This window comes from Macrobrachium rosenbergii, chromosome 31 (genome assembly GCF_040412425.1).
Source record: "Macrobrachium rosenbergii isolate ZJJX-2024 chromosome 31, ASM4041242v1, whole genome shotgun sequence".
Classification (NCBI taxonomy): Eukaryota; Metazoa; Arthropoda; class Malacostraca; order Decapoda; family Palaemonidae; genus Macrobrachium; species Macrobrachium rosenbergii.
Window position 1 is genome coordinate 24814042 of NC_089771.1, and position 18656 is coordinate 24832697.

At 36.9% G+C, this 18656-nt stretch overlaps 2 protein-coding genes across 4 annotated transcripts; one reads left to right on the forward strand and one right to left on the reverse strand.

Moving 5' to 3' along the window:
• Nucleotides 1–1781: 1781 nt before the first annotated feature.
• On the reverse strand, nt 1782–5430 carry LOC136855431 (interferon alpha-inducible protein 27-like protein 2A). 2 transcript variants are annotated; one of them, XM_067132447.1, is made up of 5 exons: nt 5011–5155; nt 4560–4588; nt 2843–2929; nt 2608–2711; nt 1782–2009 (listed from the first exon to the last, which is right to left on the reverse strand). In XM_067132447.1, the coding sequence occupies exons 3-5, from the start codon at nt 2916–2918 to the stop codon at nt 1908–1910; spliced, it is 282 nt and encodes a 93-aa protein (XP_066988548.1). In that variant the 5' UTR covers nt 2919–2929; nt 4560–4588; nt 5011–5155; the 3' UTR covers nt 1782–1907. The 2 variants fall into 2 exon arrangements, with proteins under 2 accessions (XP_066988548.1, XP_066988547.1); XM_067132446.1 differs by lacking the exon at nt 4560–4588 and having other exon boundaries at nt 5011–5430.
• A 2612-nt stretch (nt 5431–8042) lies between these two features.
• Nucleotides 8043–15557, forward strand: LOC136855260 (protein Wnt-8b-like). 2 transcript variants are annotated; one of them, XM_067132160.1, is made up of 6 exons: nt 8043–8205; nt 8423–8456; nt 12725–12840; nt 13544–13832; nt 13992–14295; nt 15023–15557. In XM_067132160.1, exons 1-6 carry the CDS (start codon nt 8132–8134, stop codon nt 15271–15273), a joined length of 1068 nt encoding a protein of 355 aa, XP_066988261.1. In that variant the 5' UTR covers nt 8043–8131; the 3' UTR covers nt 15274–15557. The 2 variants fall into 2 exon arrangements, with proteins under 2 accessions (XP_066988261.1, XP_066988262.1); XM_067132161.1 differs by lacking the exon at nt 8423–8456 and having other exon boundaries at nt 8060–8205.
• The last annotated feature ends 3099 nt before the right edge of the window (nt 15558–18656 follow it).

The window sequence follows — 18656 nt, forward strand, 5'->3', positions numbered from 1 at the left end:
TTTAAAGTAGAAAATAGTGCCAGGTTAGTTTTATTCCCCAAAACAATCGTTCTACTACCGGCGGAGGTCATATTTATTTATTTATATCTTTTAATGTTTCACTCCTGCGAAACTGTTTCATGTATTTCTGGACGGAACATTCCGTGACTTGTATTTCTCTATGACTTGCATGTTATGGGTATTTTTCCAAGAAAAATAAACAATTACTTATTGTTTGTAGAAAGAATATACCGTTTTCCAAGAGCACGCCGTAAGCCATGTCACATTGCAGAGCAAGGAAAAGACCGAAGTATAATCCTAATTATTACGGGGTCATATCCTTGACAAACTCATTGTGCAATGTGATGGACATAATGGCAATAGCTGGCATTAACTTCACTTACGTAAATCTCGAATTACCTGTAAATCCACAATAACTTAACAGACTTTTATAGAACCTTTTTATTTTACCGAACATTAATTCTATGCGTGATGACTACAGGTGTTCAACTACAAATAGGCCTACCGTACATCTTGGTGTTTGATTTGGAAATTGAATTGGCAACTGCGGTCTAGCATGTGAGACTTAGCTAGCTTTATTTTAAGTGAGCTAGTGCATTTCACCCCAAAGACACGTTCAATCTCATGTAAACCATTTTGTGAGGGGGCGCAGGTTGTGATTGACATTCTTCAGTACTAAAGATTAAAACCATAAGAGGAAGATGGGGAATTTCTTTCATGATCCCTAAATGATAAAAGCAAAAAACTGCCCGCGATTGTTCTCAGTATTCTGGGAACTTTGCTATCAACTAGTGGCGTCATTTCTTGATATTTCAAGTAACATTTTATGGTTTCTCAAATTATCTCACCTGTACTGCATTATATATACCATTTTTGTCCAGTCAAATAAACGATATCTGCGTGTGGGCCTCTTGTGTAGAATTAACCCTTTAATTTCTCTTACAATGACAGCTGAATAACAACAGGATTTCGGTATTTGTTTTATGTGACAATATAAATTGAAAATTCTTCGTGTTGGAGCATACCTGCCACTTTTTCTTTATCACCAGATGGATAGTACTGATAGGACACACCTATACCAAGAGAAACCACCTGTATTGATAGCAAACAGCACACACCTTTATGATAGGTCTAGAGAACACCATTTATTCACATGTTCGATCAAGTCGGAGGTATTACAGAGTTGTTAACAAGGAATTAATGGCTGATTTAGAGTACTTTGTTTTAACATTCACATAGACTTCCTGAATGTCATAGCAGATGCACGCTCGTTCCATAGGTGCTAAAATTTGTACAGCGTGAACACTTAATTTTACACTGAAGAAGCATGCCTGAATTACAGAGTTCTGAAAGAACGGCAAGAAATTTCTTATATTTAGGCCTAAAATTTTTCACTTTAATTCCATTACTTTCCGACTGTCTTTTCTAACTTGCTTTCCAACCACTCCAACTCTTTTCACTGTCTTAAGCACTGAATGGTGGCCAATGCACGGCTTTATAGCCTAGATTTCATAAATAACACAATTGTAAAATGGAAGAGACATTTTAACAAATTTTTTAGTCTTGCTGTAAGACATACAATGTTAGTACACCATTATTTCTATTATTTTCTTTTTACGAGGTATGATCATTAAAAAAAAAAAAAATTTTACACCATGAATACCTTTAAAATTAACCATATAATAATTCTCTTTATATACAGAGACCTTTTTGTGTACCTGATTTGCAAAATAGGTAAGTGGGCCATCAAAAATTATTACAAGTATTTAAATAAAAGAACATTAAATTTTAAAACTTTTATTCTCGACACTGTTCAGTAAGCACGCCTTCCCATTTGTAAGGGATTACAGCACTGAATTTCCTTTCTGCTACCAACTCATTACTACTTGTAAAAATACTGGACTGAGCTACCGTACGGCAGCCACACCCAGAGCTGCACCTGTAATTCCAAGTGCTGCATTTGCAGCTGCTGGAATACCTGCCATGGCGGCTGACTGCAGCACTGCAACCTGTAATGCAAAGGTTTACGTGTCTGCAATTAACTGTGATTATTCACCAATCATACTGGAAGTAAGTTTATAAAAAAATTCACCAATCATACTGGAAGTAAGTTTATAAAAAAGGAAGTTTAAAAACGACTTGCAACCAAGCATCCTGTAGAGCCAATTTACCGCCTAGGTGGTAAATCTAATCAATAACTTGCCAACCAAAAAAACGACTAAGAGTCCCGCTGTGTAAGTTTACAAACTAGTTTGAAGATCTATCTAGATCATTTTGCCCATTTGCTTACACTTATAATAGAACAGAATTAGGCATTTCAAATTTCAAAGCTTGAGATATACCATTTACGTATTACAGTAGGCTCAAAATATTGATTATGCATCATTTTACTCAAAAGGGTCGCTTTACAAAAGCAGGGTATGCCACAAACTGAAATAACATAGGTCTAAAAACTGTGAGCGTACTCAAGGACTGCCCCAAACCCCTGTGCGTTGCTTGCCCTGCAGTTTAAGTACATTTTATCAAAGATCATATATGACTTTACTGTGAAAAGTTTTATTGCTATCTTGTGGTGCAAAACTTGTAAGAAACGACTGTAGTACTCACTGTTGAACCTGCTGCCACGCCGCCTGCATTAGCTAAAGCTGCTGCAGACATCATAGAAGCAGCATAAGACCCCGCTGCTATTCCAACTCCAGTAAAACCGATACCTGACAATTGTTGAAGCAAGATCAGTTTAAAGACGAGGAAGTATCACCCTGCCAAAAGGCTGCTCCAGATTTCACCATCAAAAACTTAAAATTAACATTTATTAAACTAAAAAGTCGAATCGTTTTCATACCAGCTAGTACGAAGGGTGCTCCTACGACAAGTGTCGTGCCACCAACTACTGCTGCTACTGCTGTCCCAAAACCCATTTTTTCTAGATCTGTAATGATTACATCAGGTTAGTCAATTAAAAAAAAAAAAAAAAAAATATCTCGACACAACAGAAATACTCAGCTCAATATCATACTTTGTATTTGGAGATAATAGCACTAGCTATGTATTATCTTCCAAAGATATTGGTGTGGTCTGTTGCACAAACCCAGTAAGTTTTCTACACAACTTGTACTCCGCTGACTTTGTTATCTTAAAAATGCTACTTTAACTGGATTTTATAACAAGACTGATTCCTCATTATAAATTTGATGATTGGCAGGACACTTCCATACGTACTTTGCCCAAGTACTGTCTAGACTGTCAGCCTATCAGTCTAATGCCAACAGTCTAGACTGTTAGCCTATCAGGGAGTCTGAAACTAGCTACAGTCTAGACTCAGGGAGTCTGATACTAGTCCCGGTCTAGAACGTCAACCTATCAGGGAGTCTGGTGCTAGCTACAGTATAGACTGCCAGAGAGTCTGATGCTAGACTATAAGGCCTAGCCTATCAGCCTACCAGGGAGTCTGGTGATAGCTACAGACTAGACTCCCAGCCTATCAGGGAGTCTAATGCTAGCTACAGTCTACACTGCGAGCCTATCAAGGAGTCTGAAGACAACCTCCACATAATTTCGGTACAAAGTCAGCCCAGAATAATAGCTTAACCAAGCCTTTTCCTACAAAATTCCTGAATACCTAAGTCTTTTTCCTATCAACTTCCTATTACCTAATCCTTTTCCTACCAAACTTCCTAATACACCTATATTTTTCAACGTTATTCACAGACATCTGCCTTCACATACACCAACAGTATAAGGATAAACAATGGTAACTTGTCTCAGTTTTGTGTGAAGTCCATTCACTGGTCATTTTTTTCAGTATGCAGGAACTATTGATTATAATTGAGTCTAAAAACTTTTAGAAAAGGATATCAGGCCATTATACCAACCAGGTGTTCTTTCTGGTGCTCAAGACTAGATTTGTCGAGGTTAGGCCTCGACAAAGACAAATCTCTTCACAGTCATGCACAGGGTTAAGATGCAGACTTCACGGATGCAATGCAACCGCAAAGGTTTCTGGGATTGCATTTTGAATGATGCAAGTGAGCTAAAGCAGATCCCATATCCGAGAGAAAATAAACCTATTAGAATGGTTTGCTGCTGGTGCTTTTAAAAATGACAATCTTGAAAACTTTAAATTTTATAATGAGACACTTGAAACCATCGATCAAATTGGTATACAAACATTTGTTAGATAAAAAGCGTCGCTAGCAAAGAAACACAGAGCATTTGGCTTATTATTTTGAGCAGATAAATAAGCAAACCTTGGCCTGTTAATTGGAATGGATATACTGCCAACCCTTGGCTTATTTTGAGTAGGTATATAGGCAAAGCTTTGGTTTATAATTTGAACAGACAAATAGACCTAACCCGGCAGTTTTGGCCCCCCACCAACATACTCGAGAAAACTCACCCAGCACACCAATAAAAAAGGGGGGGGTCCTCTAATAAAAAGAAAGTACAGTAAATCTCACAGAACGACACTAACGAAATTAGACGTCTCTAATATGTTTTAATTACGTTACTGAAGTTTTTTCACCAAACAAAACAAGCACTGTTTGAACAACGACACTGACCTGGTGCTCAATCACTCACGTGGGGGGTCCTAGAAAAAAGAAATTCTATTGAACTGAGGAAATAAATTTCTGCACATGGCAATTCTAAAAGAAAATACATCGCCAACACTACGAGAAAATTAATTGAAATCACCCAAAACGCCCAAGATACGTTGATCACCGACGGGTTAGTACTAAACAGTGGGTCTCATTGTGCTTCCACCATGTTTGGTACTATAAATAGCACCTCGGAGGTGATACTGACACGTAGCTGGATAGGCCTAGGTTACAGCAAATTTTCACCCTGAAAACATTTGCATGTGAATGCAATGCAAATACGCCTATTCCACCGGAAACATTTGCATGTAAACACTAGCCTACCCACAGGAAACCCCCACGCCCACCACCAACCGATCAATATTAAAAGATTATAGTTTCAGTTCAGAATTAACGTAAGCATCCAGTTACTTACCAAGTTCAGGGGAACCTGTCAAGAGAGTATATATGATCGCTGGATGACAGTCAGTCAGTCTGGACTTCGTTATGAATTCCACCAGTATTTATATCTGCAGTGTAATCGACGTGGCTGAACTACAGGTTCCCGTCTGGTCTGAACTCGATCCGGTTGTCGTTCTTTTTTCATCTAAAGTATCGTACTACGACAGCCGTAAGATCGTTATTTTCAAAACACCCACTTGAGCCTGGCTCTTCAAATTGTTATTCACATTTTACGCTTTTCATTTGTAGTCATTAATTATGTTCCTTTTGATAAGTCGACTTTAACACACTATTTTTCTTTCATTTTGCATTATATTGGCTTCTCTGAATGGGTTGGAAAATGGCCAATCTGCTTGCGTCATGCAGCCAGCAGTTGCGAGGACACGCTAGGCTACGTTTCTGCAAAGAAGAATTGCGTCATTATTTATAATATGTTCCTCTAAGAAGTGCAGGGTTAATGTGGTAGCTCAACTTTATTATTATTATTATTATTATTATTATTATTATTATTATTATTATTATTATTATTATTATTATTATTATTATTGCTTTAGTACAACCCAGGATTTACGATAATGAGTTGAGAAAGCATTTTCAAAGCTCTCTCTCTCTCTTACAATTTCTAAATATCCTCGCGTATGTAATGAGCATAGAACAAAGATACTTTCTATATTAAGGAAATATTATATACTATATACGTTCCGTCGACATCTTAGTACGGGGTGGGGTTGGAGAAAACGGTATCACACGTGTATGATTATTATCGTACATCAAGGGCTGCGAGCCATGGCGTAATCAAGATTCAGAGAAAACGTCACATGACCAATAATCAGTTATCAATTAAAAATGCAATGATAACACCCGCGTTGTCATCTGTTATCATACATCTTCATCAGATTCACAATTCTACGTAATTTCAGGGTCCTAAACACGTTTAAACTATTGTAAACATGGCTTTAAGTTAAGCTATTCCAGATTTAATCCTGAATAGCTAGACTTTAAACATAATATGAACGTGATTTTCAGAACGAATTTCACGTTATGTCGAAATCTAGGGCAGATGTATAAAAGATCCCTTTGACCCACGGATTGTAATATATATTTTCCCCTCATAAATCATATTGGAATTTATTAAAGCCATGTTTTTTACGTGATGTAATTTTCTCCGTCTGCAGAAATTTTGAAATTAAATAATCACACATAGCAATGGCTTATAGAATTTTAGCAGTGCTCTCATTATAATAATATATCTTCATTAGATAACTTTCATTCAGTTTCATGTTAATTATTTGTACAATTTAAATCGTAATGTCATATGGCAAAGTATTTGCACTAAAACCACTTACAGATGTATATTTATAAAATGGTATTGCTATTATGATATTTGGAAACACTTATCACCATATTTCCCATTATTGTTCTTATGGTCGCCGTAAGTAATTAACACTATTATCATCATATTTCTCAATATGGTCACCATTGCTGTCATTATCACGATTAACAATCTCATGCTCGCTGTCAGTGCAAACATTATCAACAACATTGTCATTTATCGTAATTAGGATTACCATCGTTGCCTCTTTCGGTATTTCTTAATCATCATTCTCATCTTGGTCAGCATTCCCGAAGGCTCAGTCTAGTGAGGTCGGATTTCACTGACATTTAGACTTACTATTTATTTTCAGGTATTCCTGCAAATGGTTGATGATTTTTCTTTAAATCTTCAGCTGAAAACCGTCAAGGACAGAGTCAATAGACTGTAATAAACCCAAGAGGGCTCCAAATGGAAATCAGACCGCAGGGAGAGGGACAAGTCATAGGAAAATGTGATCAGTGAGGGAACAGAAAATGATACCGTCACACCTGACATCTTAGAAGTCAGGAGATTCCGTCCACAGCTGCACAGGACGGCGGAGGGGCCCAGAAGGTATCATATATCTTCTAGCCAAGGTATACAAAGGGAACTAGGTTACTTAGATTACTTGCCTCGTGTTCTTGACCCCATTCTAACTTCTTCTTCTTCGTTTAACGTGCTTTTTCCCATTTTTTGTATGGGGTAAGCGCGATGCCTTCTTTTGAAGGACTTTGATTTGGCGTTGGAGTAGACCGTAGTCTCGATCGGCTGCCCTGGCCTTGGTTATCTCTGAACCCCTGCTTATCTGATACTCAGGGACAATCGCCCGCGCTGGCGAATTAGCAGTGGCAATGCTGCTGGACTTTCTGAGAGGAGAACCACTTAAGCATTTAGCTCAGGGCTTTCTTATTGGTCTAGTGTTATGCTACCTGTAGTTTACATCGATTGAGATTGTAGAATTAACGTTTTCTCTTTACTAAAAATATTGAAAAATAAATTGCACTACGAAGCTGAGACCAAGTTGTTGAATCATTACACTGGGCTTTTCTCTCTCTCTCTCTCTCTCTCTCTCTCTCTCTCTCTCTCTCTTTATTTAAAAGCAGTCTCAATGATATTGTGTGAATATTCTAGTATAAATTAAACGGACACAAAAGATACTCTGATAGGACTTGGGAATATAATGCCGATAAGATTTCTCGACTTCGAGATAGAGGGTTTGGTTTTAACAAGTGGTTCCTAATATCCACCAGCTGCGTCTTCAAGACGAAAGTTTGGAGGGAGGCTTATAATTCCGTAGCTTCTCTCTCAAGTGAGACTAGAAAAAGCCTTTTGCCATAGTCGAATTAAAGTGGTTTTTGCTTTGAAAATGTCCACTTAAAACCTTGCAGTTTTGGTTTATTTTTCACAAAAGAAGAAAATGAAGACTTTGGTTAACGTAATGAAGTGTGACTCAACAGAGTTAATCATCTGGGCCTCAAAAACGGACTTTTATGATGCTGCAACTGACGCCAGATTCAAGAGGTCACAACCATATCACAGAGATGGGATTAGGCCGAACCTGGCTAAAATCAGGCTGATTAGACCCCTTTTGCTAAAACCTACTTTCAAAACGGCACAATATAGTACTGTCGTGTGAACTGGACGGAGCCTGGACCAGATGGAAAGTTAGTTAACGGTCGTTCAGTGGTTTGGTAGCAACTACCGTGTAGTCGTTTCGGAGTCGGGGGGAACGGGGGCCAGGATGAATTTTAAACGAGGGAGTTGTGTTGCATTGTTCCTGACGACGCTATTTTCAATAGCCTTTAGAATTACGTTGTAAGTTCAGGTGTAAACAATTATAAAAACCCGTAAAATTCAGGATTTTTCTGCTGTGAAATCTGAGGCGTGTTTTTGTGTTTTAATTCCAGCTGAGTGAACACCTTGATTATGTATATATATATATATATATATATATATATATATATATATATATATATATATATATATATATATATATATATAATTTATATATATATATTTTTTTTTCTTTCAGGCCTAACAGTAACATATCAGCTTCTGATTTTGAGGTAAGACATTCCGTTGTATTCCTTCTTTCAACAACAATATAAGAAAGACCTTGTCAGATTGGCTGAGTATTCGAAGTTACAAACACTCCTTGCTTTTTTGTTTACTAAACGTTAGACCAATCTACTGTGCATTTCGGGACCGTGTCTAATTCGTCGATGAAATCTTACCAAAGCATCGGATATGCATCGTATATTGGATATAGCTATTTGAAGCCGCATCCTAATTGGGAAAAATATGCAGTAATGTCTAATGCGGATGATTAAGGCAATTATCAGAGTAAATCAAAGAAATTTAAAGGGAAACTTAGCTAAATTCAGTAAGCACCCAGAGAGAGGCTGGTTGTGACGTAAACTATGACATCAGACGTAATAGGTGGGTTCCCAGTAGTACGATAATGATCACAGAACCACAAATATTTGACCCTCTTGTACAATAAGCAGTACCTTGAGTGGGATATGCGATAATTATCGAAATTTTATTTTCTCTATTAACATCGAAAGTTCTTCACTTATGGTCTGCTTAGTATTAAACAAACAACAGCATATTCTTTTACATAATTTTATATTACAATACCTGTGTTTTTTTTATATATTTCATGTTTCCTTCAATTTCAGTAAAGTTCAGTATAATCAATGGATTAGTGGATTATAAAAGGGGGGCATAGCCCAAGAATTTGGAATATGAGCATCATTCAATTTTACAATGTAGATACGATGAAATGAAATATATATATATATATATATATATATATATATATATATATATATATATATATATATATATATATATATATATATATATATATATATATAATAAGCGATGTAAATGAAATAATCAAAATAACAGAATACTGAAACAATAACTTCAAATCCATAAAAAATAAACAAATAGATAAAACCGGGAATACGTAGACTCGCTGATAAACACTCAACAACCCTACAACAAACGTTAGTGTCAGTTTCAAGTAAATGAATCCAGCGCACGGAAGCAACAAAACTGACGCAGAGGCGCGCAAATAAAATAATGAAGGGGGAGTGGTGTGCTATACCAAGCACAGTGGATTTATTATGGGATTAATCGTGCATTAAGGAAGTTAAGGTCAGAACACCTCATTTAACAGGACTAAGCAAGTACACGCGAACCGGAACTTTCGAGGAGACAGTATGAAGCATTAGGAACTCCAGGGTAACAATGGTTTTCACAGTTACTGCAAGACTCGGTGTATATTTCAAGCTAAAGAAAACGTTAATTGCGCGTTGAAACTGTATTACACGGTTAATATTCTCATTTGATGCCCATTCCTTCACTGTACTCTTCTTAGAGACATGACTCGTCGAAAAGATGAGAGAGAGAGAGAGAGAATGACTCTGTAGGGTAGGTGTTTGAGTGTGTGAAACAATATAAGAATTCCATATATACTTCTACTGTTACTGCTACTACCAACATCTGAGTCTCTCTGCAGGGGGGGGGAGGTTAGTGCCGTCAGTGCACCTCGTGCGGTGCACTGTAGGCATTACTTAAGGTTCTTTGCAGCGTGCTGCAACGCCTTTCGTTTCCTTTACTGTACCTCCTCTCATATTCTCTTTCTTCCATCTTACTTTCCACCCTCTCCTAACAGCTGATTCATAGTGCAACTGCGAGGAGGTTTTCCTCCTGTTACACCTTTCAAAATACACCTTTCAAACCTTTTACTGTCGATTTCCGTTTCAGCGCTGAATGGCCTCATAGGTTTCAGTGCTGGCCTTTGGCCTAAATTCTATATTCAATTCAATTCAGCATCTGAGTCTTCTCTATCTACGAGCCTGCTGGATTTAGCTAAGTTTCCTTCTAAATTTCTTTGATTTACTCAAATAGCTATTTCCAAAAAACGATCTACATCCGATGCTTTGGTAAGATTTTATCAAAATCAATTAGACTCGGCCTCGAAATGCACAGTGGTTAAAAACGGCCTGAATATAAGATACATAAATACCCAGAATTTATCAAGGACGATTTCATCTCACAACAGATTTATCAACTTGGATAATACGTACTGGGAAATAATGAAAAAAAGCTCAGTTCTAAAATGTAATATTATATAGGCCTACACAATGCACGTACATTGTATTGGCTTATCATTGGATAAGTAAATAAACAAATGAATGTAGATTAAAGGTTTTGTGTGACCTTCAGTTTTTTCTTTTTAATTTTTTGCAATATAGAAATCTCGAGAGTTTCACCGCGTCTAGGAATCTCTTGAATGTTCAGAATCCTCATTTAGAAATTTACAGTTTTATTGCATCATCTAGAAAACTAGCTTCAACATCTCAATCTAGAGTTTCATTTTTAACACTTCCATCTATGAGTGTTAATTTTTTTTTATTTAACCATCTAGAACTTAACCCATTTTCAATATTTCAGTCTATATTTCACTCCATTTTCAATATTACCATATTGCCACCTAGATATCTCAGCATTTTCAATGTTGCCACCTAGATATCTCAGCATTTTCAATATTACCACCTAGAAATCTCAGCATTTTCAATATCTCCACCTAAATATCTCAGCATTTTCAATATTGCCACCTAGATATCTCAGCATTTTCAATATTGCCACATAGAAATCTCAGCATTCTCAATATTGTCACCTAGATATCTCAGCATTTTCAATATTGCCACATAGAAATCTCAGCATTTTCAATATTGTCACCTAGAAATCTCAGCATTTTCGATATTGTCACCTAGATATCTCAGCATTTTCAATATTGCCACCTAGAAATCTCAGCATTTTCAATATTGTCAGCTAGAAATCTCAGCATTTTCAATATTGTCACCTAGATATGTCAGCATTTTCAATATTGCCACCTAGAAATCTCAGCATTTTCAATTCTGCCACCTAGATATCTCAGCATTTTCAATATTGCCACCTAGAAATCTCAGCATTTTCAATATTGTCACCTAGAAATCTCAGCATTTTCAATATTGTCAACTAGAAATCTCAGCATTTTCAATATTATCACCTAGAAATCTCAGCATTTTCAATATTGCCACCTAGATATCTCAGCATTTTCAATATTGTCACCTAGAAATCTCAGCATTTTCAATGTTGCCACCTAGATATCTCAGCATTTTCAATATTGCCACCTAGATATCTCAGCATTTTCAATATTGTCACCTAGGTATCTCAGCATTTTAATATTGTCAACTAGAAATCTCAGCATTTTCAATATTGCCACCTAGAAATCTCAGCATTTTCAATATTGCCACCTAGAAATCTCAGCATTTTCAATATTGCCACCTAGAAATCTCAACATTTTCAATATTGCCACCTAGAAGTCTTAACATTTTCAATATTGCCACCTAGAAATCTCAACTTTTTCAATATTGTCACCTAGAAATCCCAGCATTTTCAATATTGCCACCTAGAAATCTCAGCATTTTCAATATTGTCACCTAGAAATCTCAGCATTTTCAATATTGCCACCTAGAAATCTCAGCATTTTCAATATTGTCACCTAGAAATCTCAGCATTTTCAATATTGCCACCTAGATATCTGAGCATTTTCAATATTGCCACCTAGATATCTCAGCATTTTCAATATTGCCACCTAGAAATCTCAGCATTTTCAATGTTACACTAAATCTCAGCATTTTCCAATATTGTCACCAGAAATCAGCATTTCAATATGCCACCTAGGTATCTCAGCATTTTCAATATTGTCAACTAAATCTCAACATTTTCAATATTATCACCCTAGAAATCTCAGCATTTTCAGTATTATCACCTAGAAATCTCGGCATTTCAATATTACACCTAGATATCCTCAACATTGTCAATACTGTCACCTAAAAGAAATCTCAGCATTTCAATATTGCCACCTAGAAATCTCAGCATTTTCCAATATTGTCTAGAAATCTCAGCATTTCAATATTTATACCCTAGAAATCCAGCCTTTTAATATTGTCACCCAGAAATCTCAGCATTTTCAACATTGCCACCTAGAAATCTCAGCATTTTCAATATTGCCCACCAGATATCTCAACATTTCCAGCCTTGCCACCTAGATATCTCAGCATTTTCATCATTGCCACCTAGAAATCTCAGCATTTTCAATATTGTCACCTAGTAATCTCAGCATTTTCAATATTGCCACCTAGAAATCTCAGCATTTTCAATATTGCCACCTAGAAATCTCAGCATTTTCAATATTGCCACCTAGATATCTCAGCATTTTCAATATTGCCACCTAGATATCTCAGCGTTTTCAATATCGTTTGACCTGGCACAGGACAATCTGCCCTTGAAGAGGGCCATGACAGCAGGAGGGCAGTTGGCACTTGAGGCTTGTCGAAAGCAGTTTGCCAACGAACTTTGGCAGTGCCCACTGAGGGCCTTCTTGAATATGTAAGTTTAAGTCCCTTTGATCTTTTAATGCCTTCAAGTACTATATAAGTTTATGTTAGTTCAGTATAAGTTTATAAGTCCCTTCTGATCTTTTAGCACATATATAAGTTTATTTAGGCACAGTATAAGCCTATAAAAGTACAATATAAGTACATTAAAAGTTTATAGAGTCTCCTCTGATCTTTCAGTACTTATATAAGTATAATACAGTTTACATAAGTACTGTATAAGGTCATGGATTTTCCTCTTATCTTTTATTGCATATAATTACAATGTAAGTTATATAAGGATGTACAATGTAAGTACACTATAAGATCTATTTTGACCTTACAGTCTTCCTCAGTTTTGTCATTTGTTTTGTTTTGTGTTATGTTCCTTTTAAATGAAAGTAGTAAGGCATAATTGTTTTGTAAGTACAGTAACTATAGTATTCCTGAATGTTTAAGAGCTTAGGCAGATGCGCGAGGAATGTCTAGAATGAATGTTTTCGAGGCCATGTAATTTAAATATTAAAAAGGGTGAATACTTTGAAGTTTGACAGTGGAATGGTGATTTCTGAAAAGTCTTTCCGTTGTAACCTAAGAGTTGTGATTTGTTCACGCTCGGAAATTTCAGATAAGTAGAGTCAGAACCGTTTTCCCAATTTTTACTGAAGTGTATAGTGGATAAACAAATTGATAAGTGAATAAACATACATCAACAGGGCCAGTGGAGAACCAGCAACTAGGGAACAGGCCTTTGTGAACGCCATCACGTCAGCTGGTATCACCTACGCCATCACGAGGAGCTGCTCGCAAGGAATCCTTGAGGACTGCTCCTGTTCCTCGCGCCAATTTGGAGCTGTCGATGTCGTGTTCAAATGGGAGGGGTGTTCTGACGATGTCACTTACGCCGATTCTGTCACCACCAAGTTCCTCAGGTCGAAAATTAAACGAGATGAGGACGCCAGCCGTGCACAAGTCTTTTGGCATAATCACCGGGCTGGGAGGATTGTAAGTATCAGGCTAGCTCCGTTCTGCTCATATACTGTAGGCCTAGCCATCTTGAAACGATACTAATCATTACGAATCGTATTTACAGCTGCAATATTAGTTTGAAATACCTGATTATTATTAAAAGCAATTGTTTACTTTCTTATTTACTTATTCCAGGCAGTGAAACGATCAATAAAACGCATCTGCGAGTGCGAAGGCAGTTCTGACTCATGCCCCAGCGAGACCTGCTGGTTTAGGCTGACGAATTTTACCGTCATCGCCGACAGGCTGAAGAAACAGTACCGTCAGGCCGTTAAAATAGAAGTTCCTGTAAATGTAAACGCTGCAGAAGGAAAAACAAGTTCCTCCGAGAATTCGAGGAAAGTGCCGTGGAATGGAAGTATCCTATCGTTCGTGGGTCTAAGGAAGTTGGTCTATATTGAAGAGTCACCGGACTACTGTTTAGCCAACGAGACAATGGGTAGGATTATGGCTGTTATCATGTTTTTAGTTTTCTGTTAAAGAGAATTATTGTGCCGGCTTTGTCTGTCCGTCCGCACTTTATTCTGTCCGCACTTTTCTGTCCGCCCTCAGATCTTAAAAACTACTGAGGCTAGAGGGCTGCAAATTGGTATGTTGCTCATCTACCAATCATCAAACATGCCAAATTGCAGTCCTCTAGCCACAGCAGTTTTTATTCAATTTAAGGTTAAAGTTAGTCATAATCGTGCTTCTGCCAACGATATAAGATGCGCCACCACTGGGCCGTGGTTAAAGTTTCATGGGCCGCGCCCATGCAAGCGCGTGTCTCAAGACCGGAAAGGTAGATCTATCTTGGAGGTTGTGATTGTACGCTGTGGCGGCTGTACAGAAAACTGATTGCGCCAAAGACACTTCGGCACATTTTTTTACTTGGTTTTATTTACATTAGCATGAAAATATCGATGAGATTATGCTTCAAATGGTCACTTTTCAGTAGTCTTGTTTCATACTGAATTAAGTACAAAAAAAGCATCACTTTCGTGTATAATTGTTCCCGATGGTAGGTTGTCTTTATTAATTTTTTTCATTAATTCTCGTCTCTCCATCACCTCTTAAAAGTGAAATACAACGCTTTACTTTAAGAGCTCGCGCTGGCACAAGGCCACTTAAGATGAAAAGCAACAAATAACAACAATTTTATCTGATTAAATTTCTAATCTTCGCAGGTTGGTCCGGCGCACGAGGGCGAGAATGCCTGGAAGTCGACATCGATACTGACGTGACCAAGTCGACGCTGAAGAGTTGTCGACATTTGTGTCGACGTTGTGGATTATCCATCGAGAGACAAGTCACTTCCATGACGGTCGCCTGCAATTGCAACTTTATCTGGTGTTGCACGATGGCGTGTGACAGCTGCGTGAAAGAGGTGGTCAAGTACACATGTGCTTATGAGACTAAAGATCGGATGAACTTGTGAGTGTGCAGACCTGTCGAGATCACCTGTCACACTTGTAATTAGACGAGGCAAGTTGGATACACCTGTTGTAATGCAGTACCAAGTCACGTAAATCTATCTACAGGAATGTAAGTTTAAGTCGTCTACAATATGAACTCGAATACAATTGTGGTAGATCAAGCACTATGGTAAGGACGCCTGCAATAATACGATTGCATAATAATACAAGAAACTAGATATAGTTGTAAATAAGATACAACAGGAAATTACAAAGAGAGAGAGAGAGAGAGAGAGAGAGAGAGAGAGAGAGAATGGAGGATAAGAAGAGAGAGAGAGAGACCTATAAAAGGCTCCTTATTGTGGTATGATTAACATATTACTTTTATAAATTATAAGGTGGAAAAAAAACTTTAAATGAAACCTAACTTGTTATATTCTATCTGTATTTCAGGTTAAGAATCTGGCAACATAAAGGTCTATGAGAATAAATTCCTTTACATATCAAAGAACAAACTCATGTATTCCTGGGTTGAATTTTGTAATATTCACTTTTGAATGAATATTTATATACTTTATTAGCATTTCCAAGTTACTTAAGTAATGACAAGTAAGTATTAATAGGGCAATTTACATAAATTAGTCTTAGTCAAATTAGACGTATCAAAAAGCTGATTAAACTTTCATTTAAATCATAGTGTATGTATGTGTACTGAAATCATGTATGTATGGGATGTACACATGCTTGAATGAATATTATTTACACACATACATACGCACAAACATGCGCGCGCGCGCGGACGTAGCCTAGATGTCATTTCCCAAGGCCCGCGCCAAAGAGCGAGCCTGATCTAACTTGCCTACTGGGTCGACCTGCTTTTTCCTCATGGCGCTGATCTTTTCGCTTGTATTTATAACAGTGATGTCACACGCTCACCCTTATAAGGATTCGGCTTCGTCTAGTTAATGATGTCGATATTTTCGCGTCGAATGGTACGTAAAGTCACGTAGGCTACGTAAAACTGCAAGGCTTAAGTGTATTGTTTAGTTTAGTACATGTTTCTCTTTGTCGTTTTCTTATATTTTGTTTTTACTTCGTACGTTTTCTTTCGTGTTCATTTTTTATATAGCGTGAATATACAGAGAGATAAAATACACTTAACAACTCAAAAAGGTATTGATTTGAATATGCTTATCTCATCCCGGCCCGATGTTGCCAAACTGCGCGGCCATGTGCGTTCAAGTTCGACATTAGCCCTATATACACTACCTACAAATCATTCATATTTAATGCGTATATAATTTAAAGTTAAAGAAAAGTATTATACTCAGTTACAACACATAGCTGTAATATTTACAGACTTACCACAGCTGCACCGGATGCAGCTGGACGAACAAACGAACGCACAGAAGCCATGACATCATTTGCCAACTTTCTTCCGTTTATATCGGTGACGTCAGCCTTTGCAGGTCGCATCTTGCTAAACTATTTTCACGTTCCGTGTGTGCGTATGTGCGTTGTATGTAACGGAGCAATTGATATTACAGACGTTTAGTATTTTTAAGTTCTTGTAAAGAGAATTATCGTGTGTGTAAACTATCCATAGCCCCTTACGCTAAGTTAATGTGGAATTTCTCCACGGTCTAGAACGAGGTCTAATCTTTTTATCGTTAAAATGTTCCTATAGATTGCTGTTTTATTCGCCCTACCCCACTCCCCAACCCACCATAATACCATTTTACTGCATGATGTTTACTAATCACAACCCTATAACGAAGAAAAACACGAGATGCGAGTGAAATGAAGTTCGGAATTTATTTAAACTTCGGGTCATTATTTTGGCAATGGATGACATTCCCGTGTTTACTCTTTACAGGTTTTATGTGAGTGAACAGGAATTATATAATAAATTTTTCAAAATAGTCAAGACCCACTAAAAGGATAGTTTATTTGAACTGCAATGAAGATAGGTTTGTAATATTTGAGCCAGCAAATAGCACGACCTGATTATATACTGTTTCAGTCGCCATGGCAAATTCTTTAGACCTACTTCAACATTTGTTTAAGCACAGCTACAATATCTTATGTTTTGCCGCTAAAATTCGAAAGCAAATAATCAATAACACGTTCTGGCTTGTGTGAAACCACCGTATGAAATATTTGCGACTAGATAAAAGACTCTACAAAGGCTGTTCTTGGGTGCGACATCTACAATGCCTTTTCTTCTTCCTGAAAAGTTACGCAAGGAAGCCAGGAAGAAATGGTGGCCTTTTTTGTTCTTCCTGCCTTGAATCCTATCTCTAGTGTGTGTGTGTGTGTGTCGGTGTTTCTTCGTCAATACGTATTTTGTGATTTTATTTGAGATTGAAGAAAGCATGTGGAACAGGAAGGTAAACCTTGTGCGTAAAATTGTTAATTGATGTATTAATTGTTCATTTCTTTATTTTCTTATGTAATTCTCTCTCTCTCTCTCTCTCTCTCTCTCTCTCTCTCTCTCTCTTTCTCTCTCTCTCTCTCTCTCTCTCTCTATATATATATATATATATATATATATATATATATATATATATATAATTTGTGTGAAATTGTCTGTTCATTTTCCCCATACAGATATCTGTGATTACAACAGAAAATAAACGCACGAGTATAACTTGAAATTTGTATTTATTTTTTCAATATAATACTCTTCTACGTATTCAAGATTTAGCTTTTCTTATTACAGTTTGTATTATCCGTTTACCGAGTTACAGAGCCTTCAGCAAATGCCAGTCACCTTCCTCGCCTGACTAGACTGAATGGCGTAAACATTAACACTCGCAAGTGTTCAGTGTTAGATCATCGTTCGTTCTGTACGTGAACAGTTGTTCATGTACAGTTGTGAAAGATAATGATTACGTCATAGACCGATATACCCTAGCCGCTACGTTACAATGTTGTCATGACGTAATCCGATGTTTTTGTTTGATGTTTTCATCTGTTCGTAATTCAGACGTTTAGACCATGCAATATCAATAGGCCTATTTTCATCTCAAGTTTTTTTAGGGAATAAATTACTCTTTAGACAGGCGGCATTTTTCTTACCTTGGTTCATTTATATATACATGTATATATATTGTATATATATACATATATATACACATACATATACACACAAACACACACACGTATATATATATACATGTGTATGTATGTGTGTGTGAATTTATGTATATTAAAGGTTCAACATTATTCATATATTTACTTAATTATTCATAATTCAAAACCTTGTTGTTAAATTGTGCAAAGGAAAAAAAATTTTTAAAACGTTATGACGAAATTAGCATACATACACAATAGCGCTGCAATACTATGATTGTAATGTGATTTTACTCAGAACGGGAAAAATAATTTATTAGAATCTAAACGT

What these genes read in the sequence shown, in the direction of transcription:
- LOC136855431 (XM_067132446.1), bottom strand. Translation starts at nt 2,918, where the DNA reads ATGGGTTTTGGGACAGCAGTAGCAGCAGTAGTTGGTGGCACGACACTT. An exon ending in AGCACCCTTCGTACTAGCTG is followed by an intron (nt 2,712 to 2,842) that starts GTATGAAAACGA and finishes AACAATTGTCAG; the next exon opens with GTATCGGTTTTACTGGAGTT. An exon ending in GCGTGGCAGCAGGTTCAACA is followed by an intron (nt 2,010 to 2,607) that starts GTGAGTACTACA and finishes TTTGCATTACAG; the next exon opens with GTTGCAGTGCTGCAGTCAGC.
- LOC136855260 (XM_067132160.1), top strand. Translation starts at nt 8,132, where the DNA reads ATGAATTTTAAACGAGGGAGTTGTGTTGCATTGTTCCTGACGACGCTA. An exon ending in CTGAGGGCCTTCTTGAATAT is followed by an intron (nt 12,841 to 13,543) that starts GTAAGTTTAAGT and finishes ATACATCAACAG; the next exon opens with GGCCAGTGGAGAACCAGCAA. An exon ending in ATCACCGGGCTGGGAGGATT is followed by an intron (nt 13,833 to 13,991) that starts GTAAGTATCAGG and finishes TACTTATTCCAG; the next exon opens with GCAGTGAAACGATCAATAAA.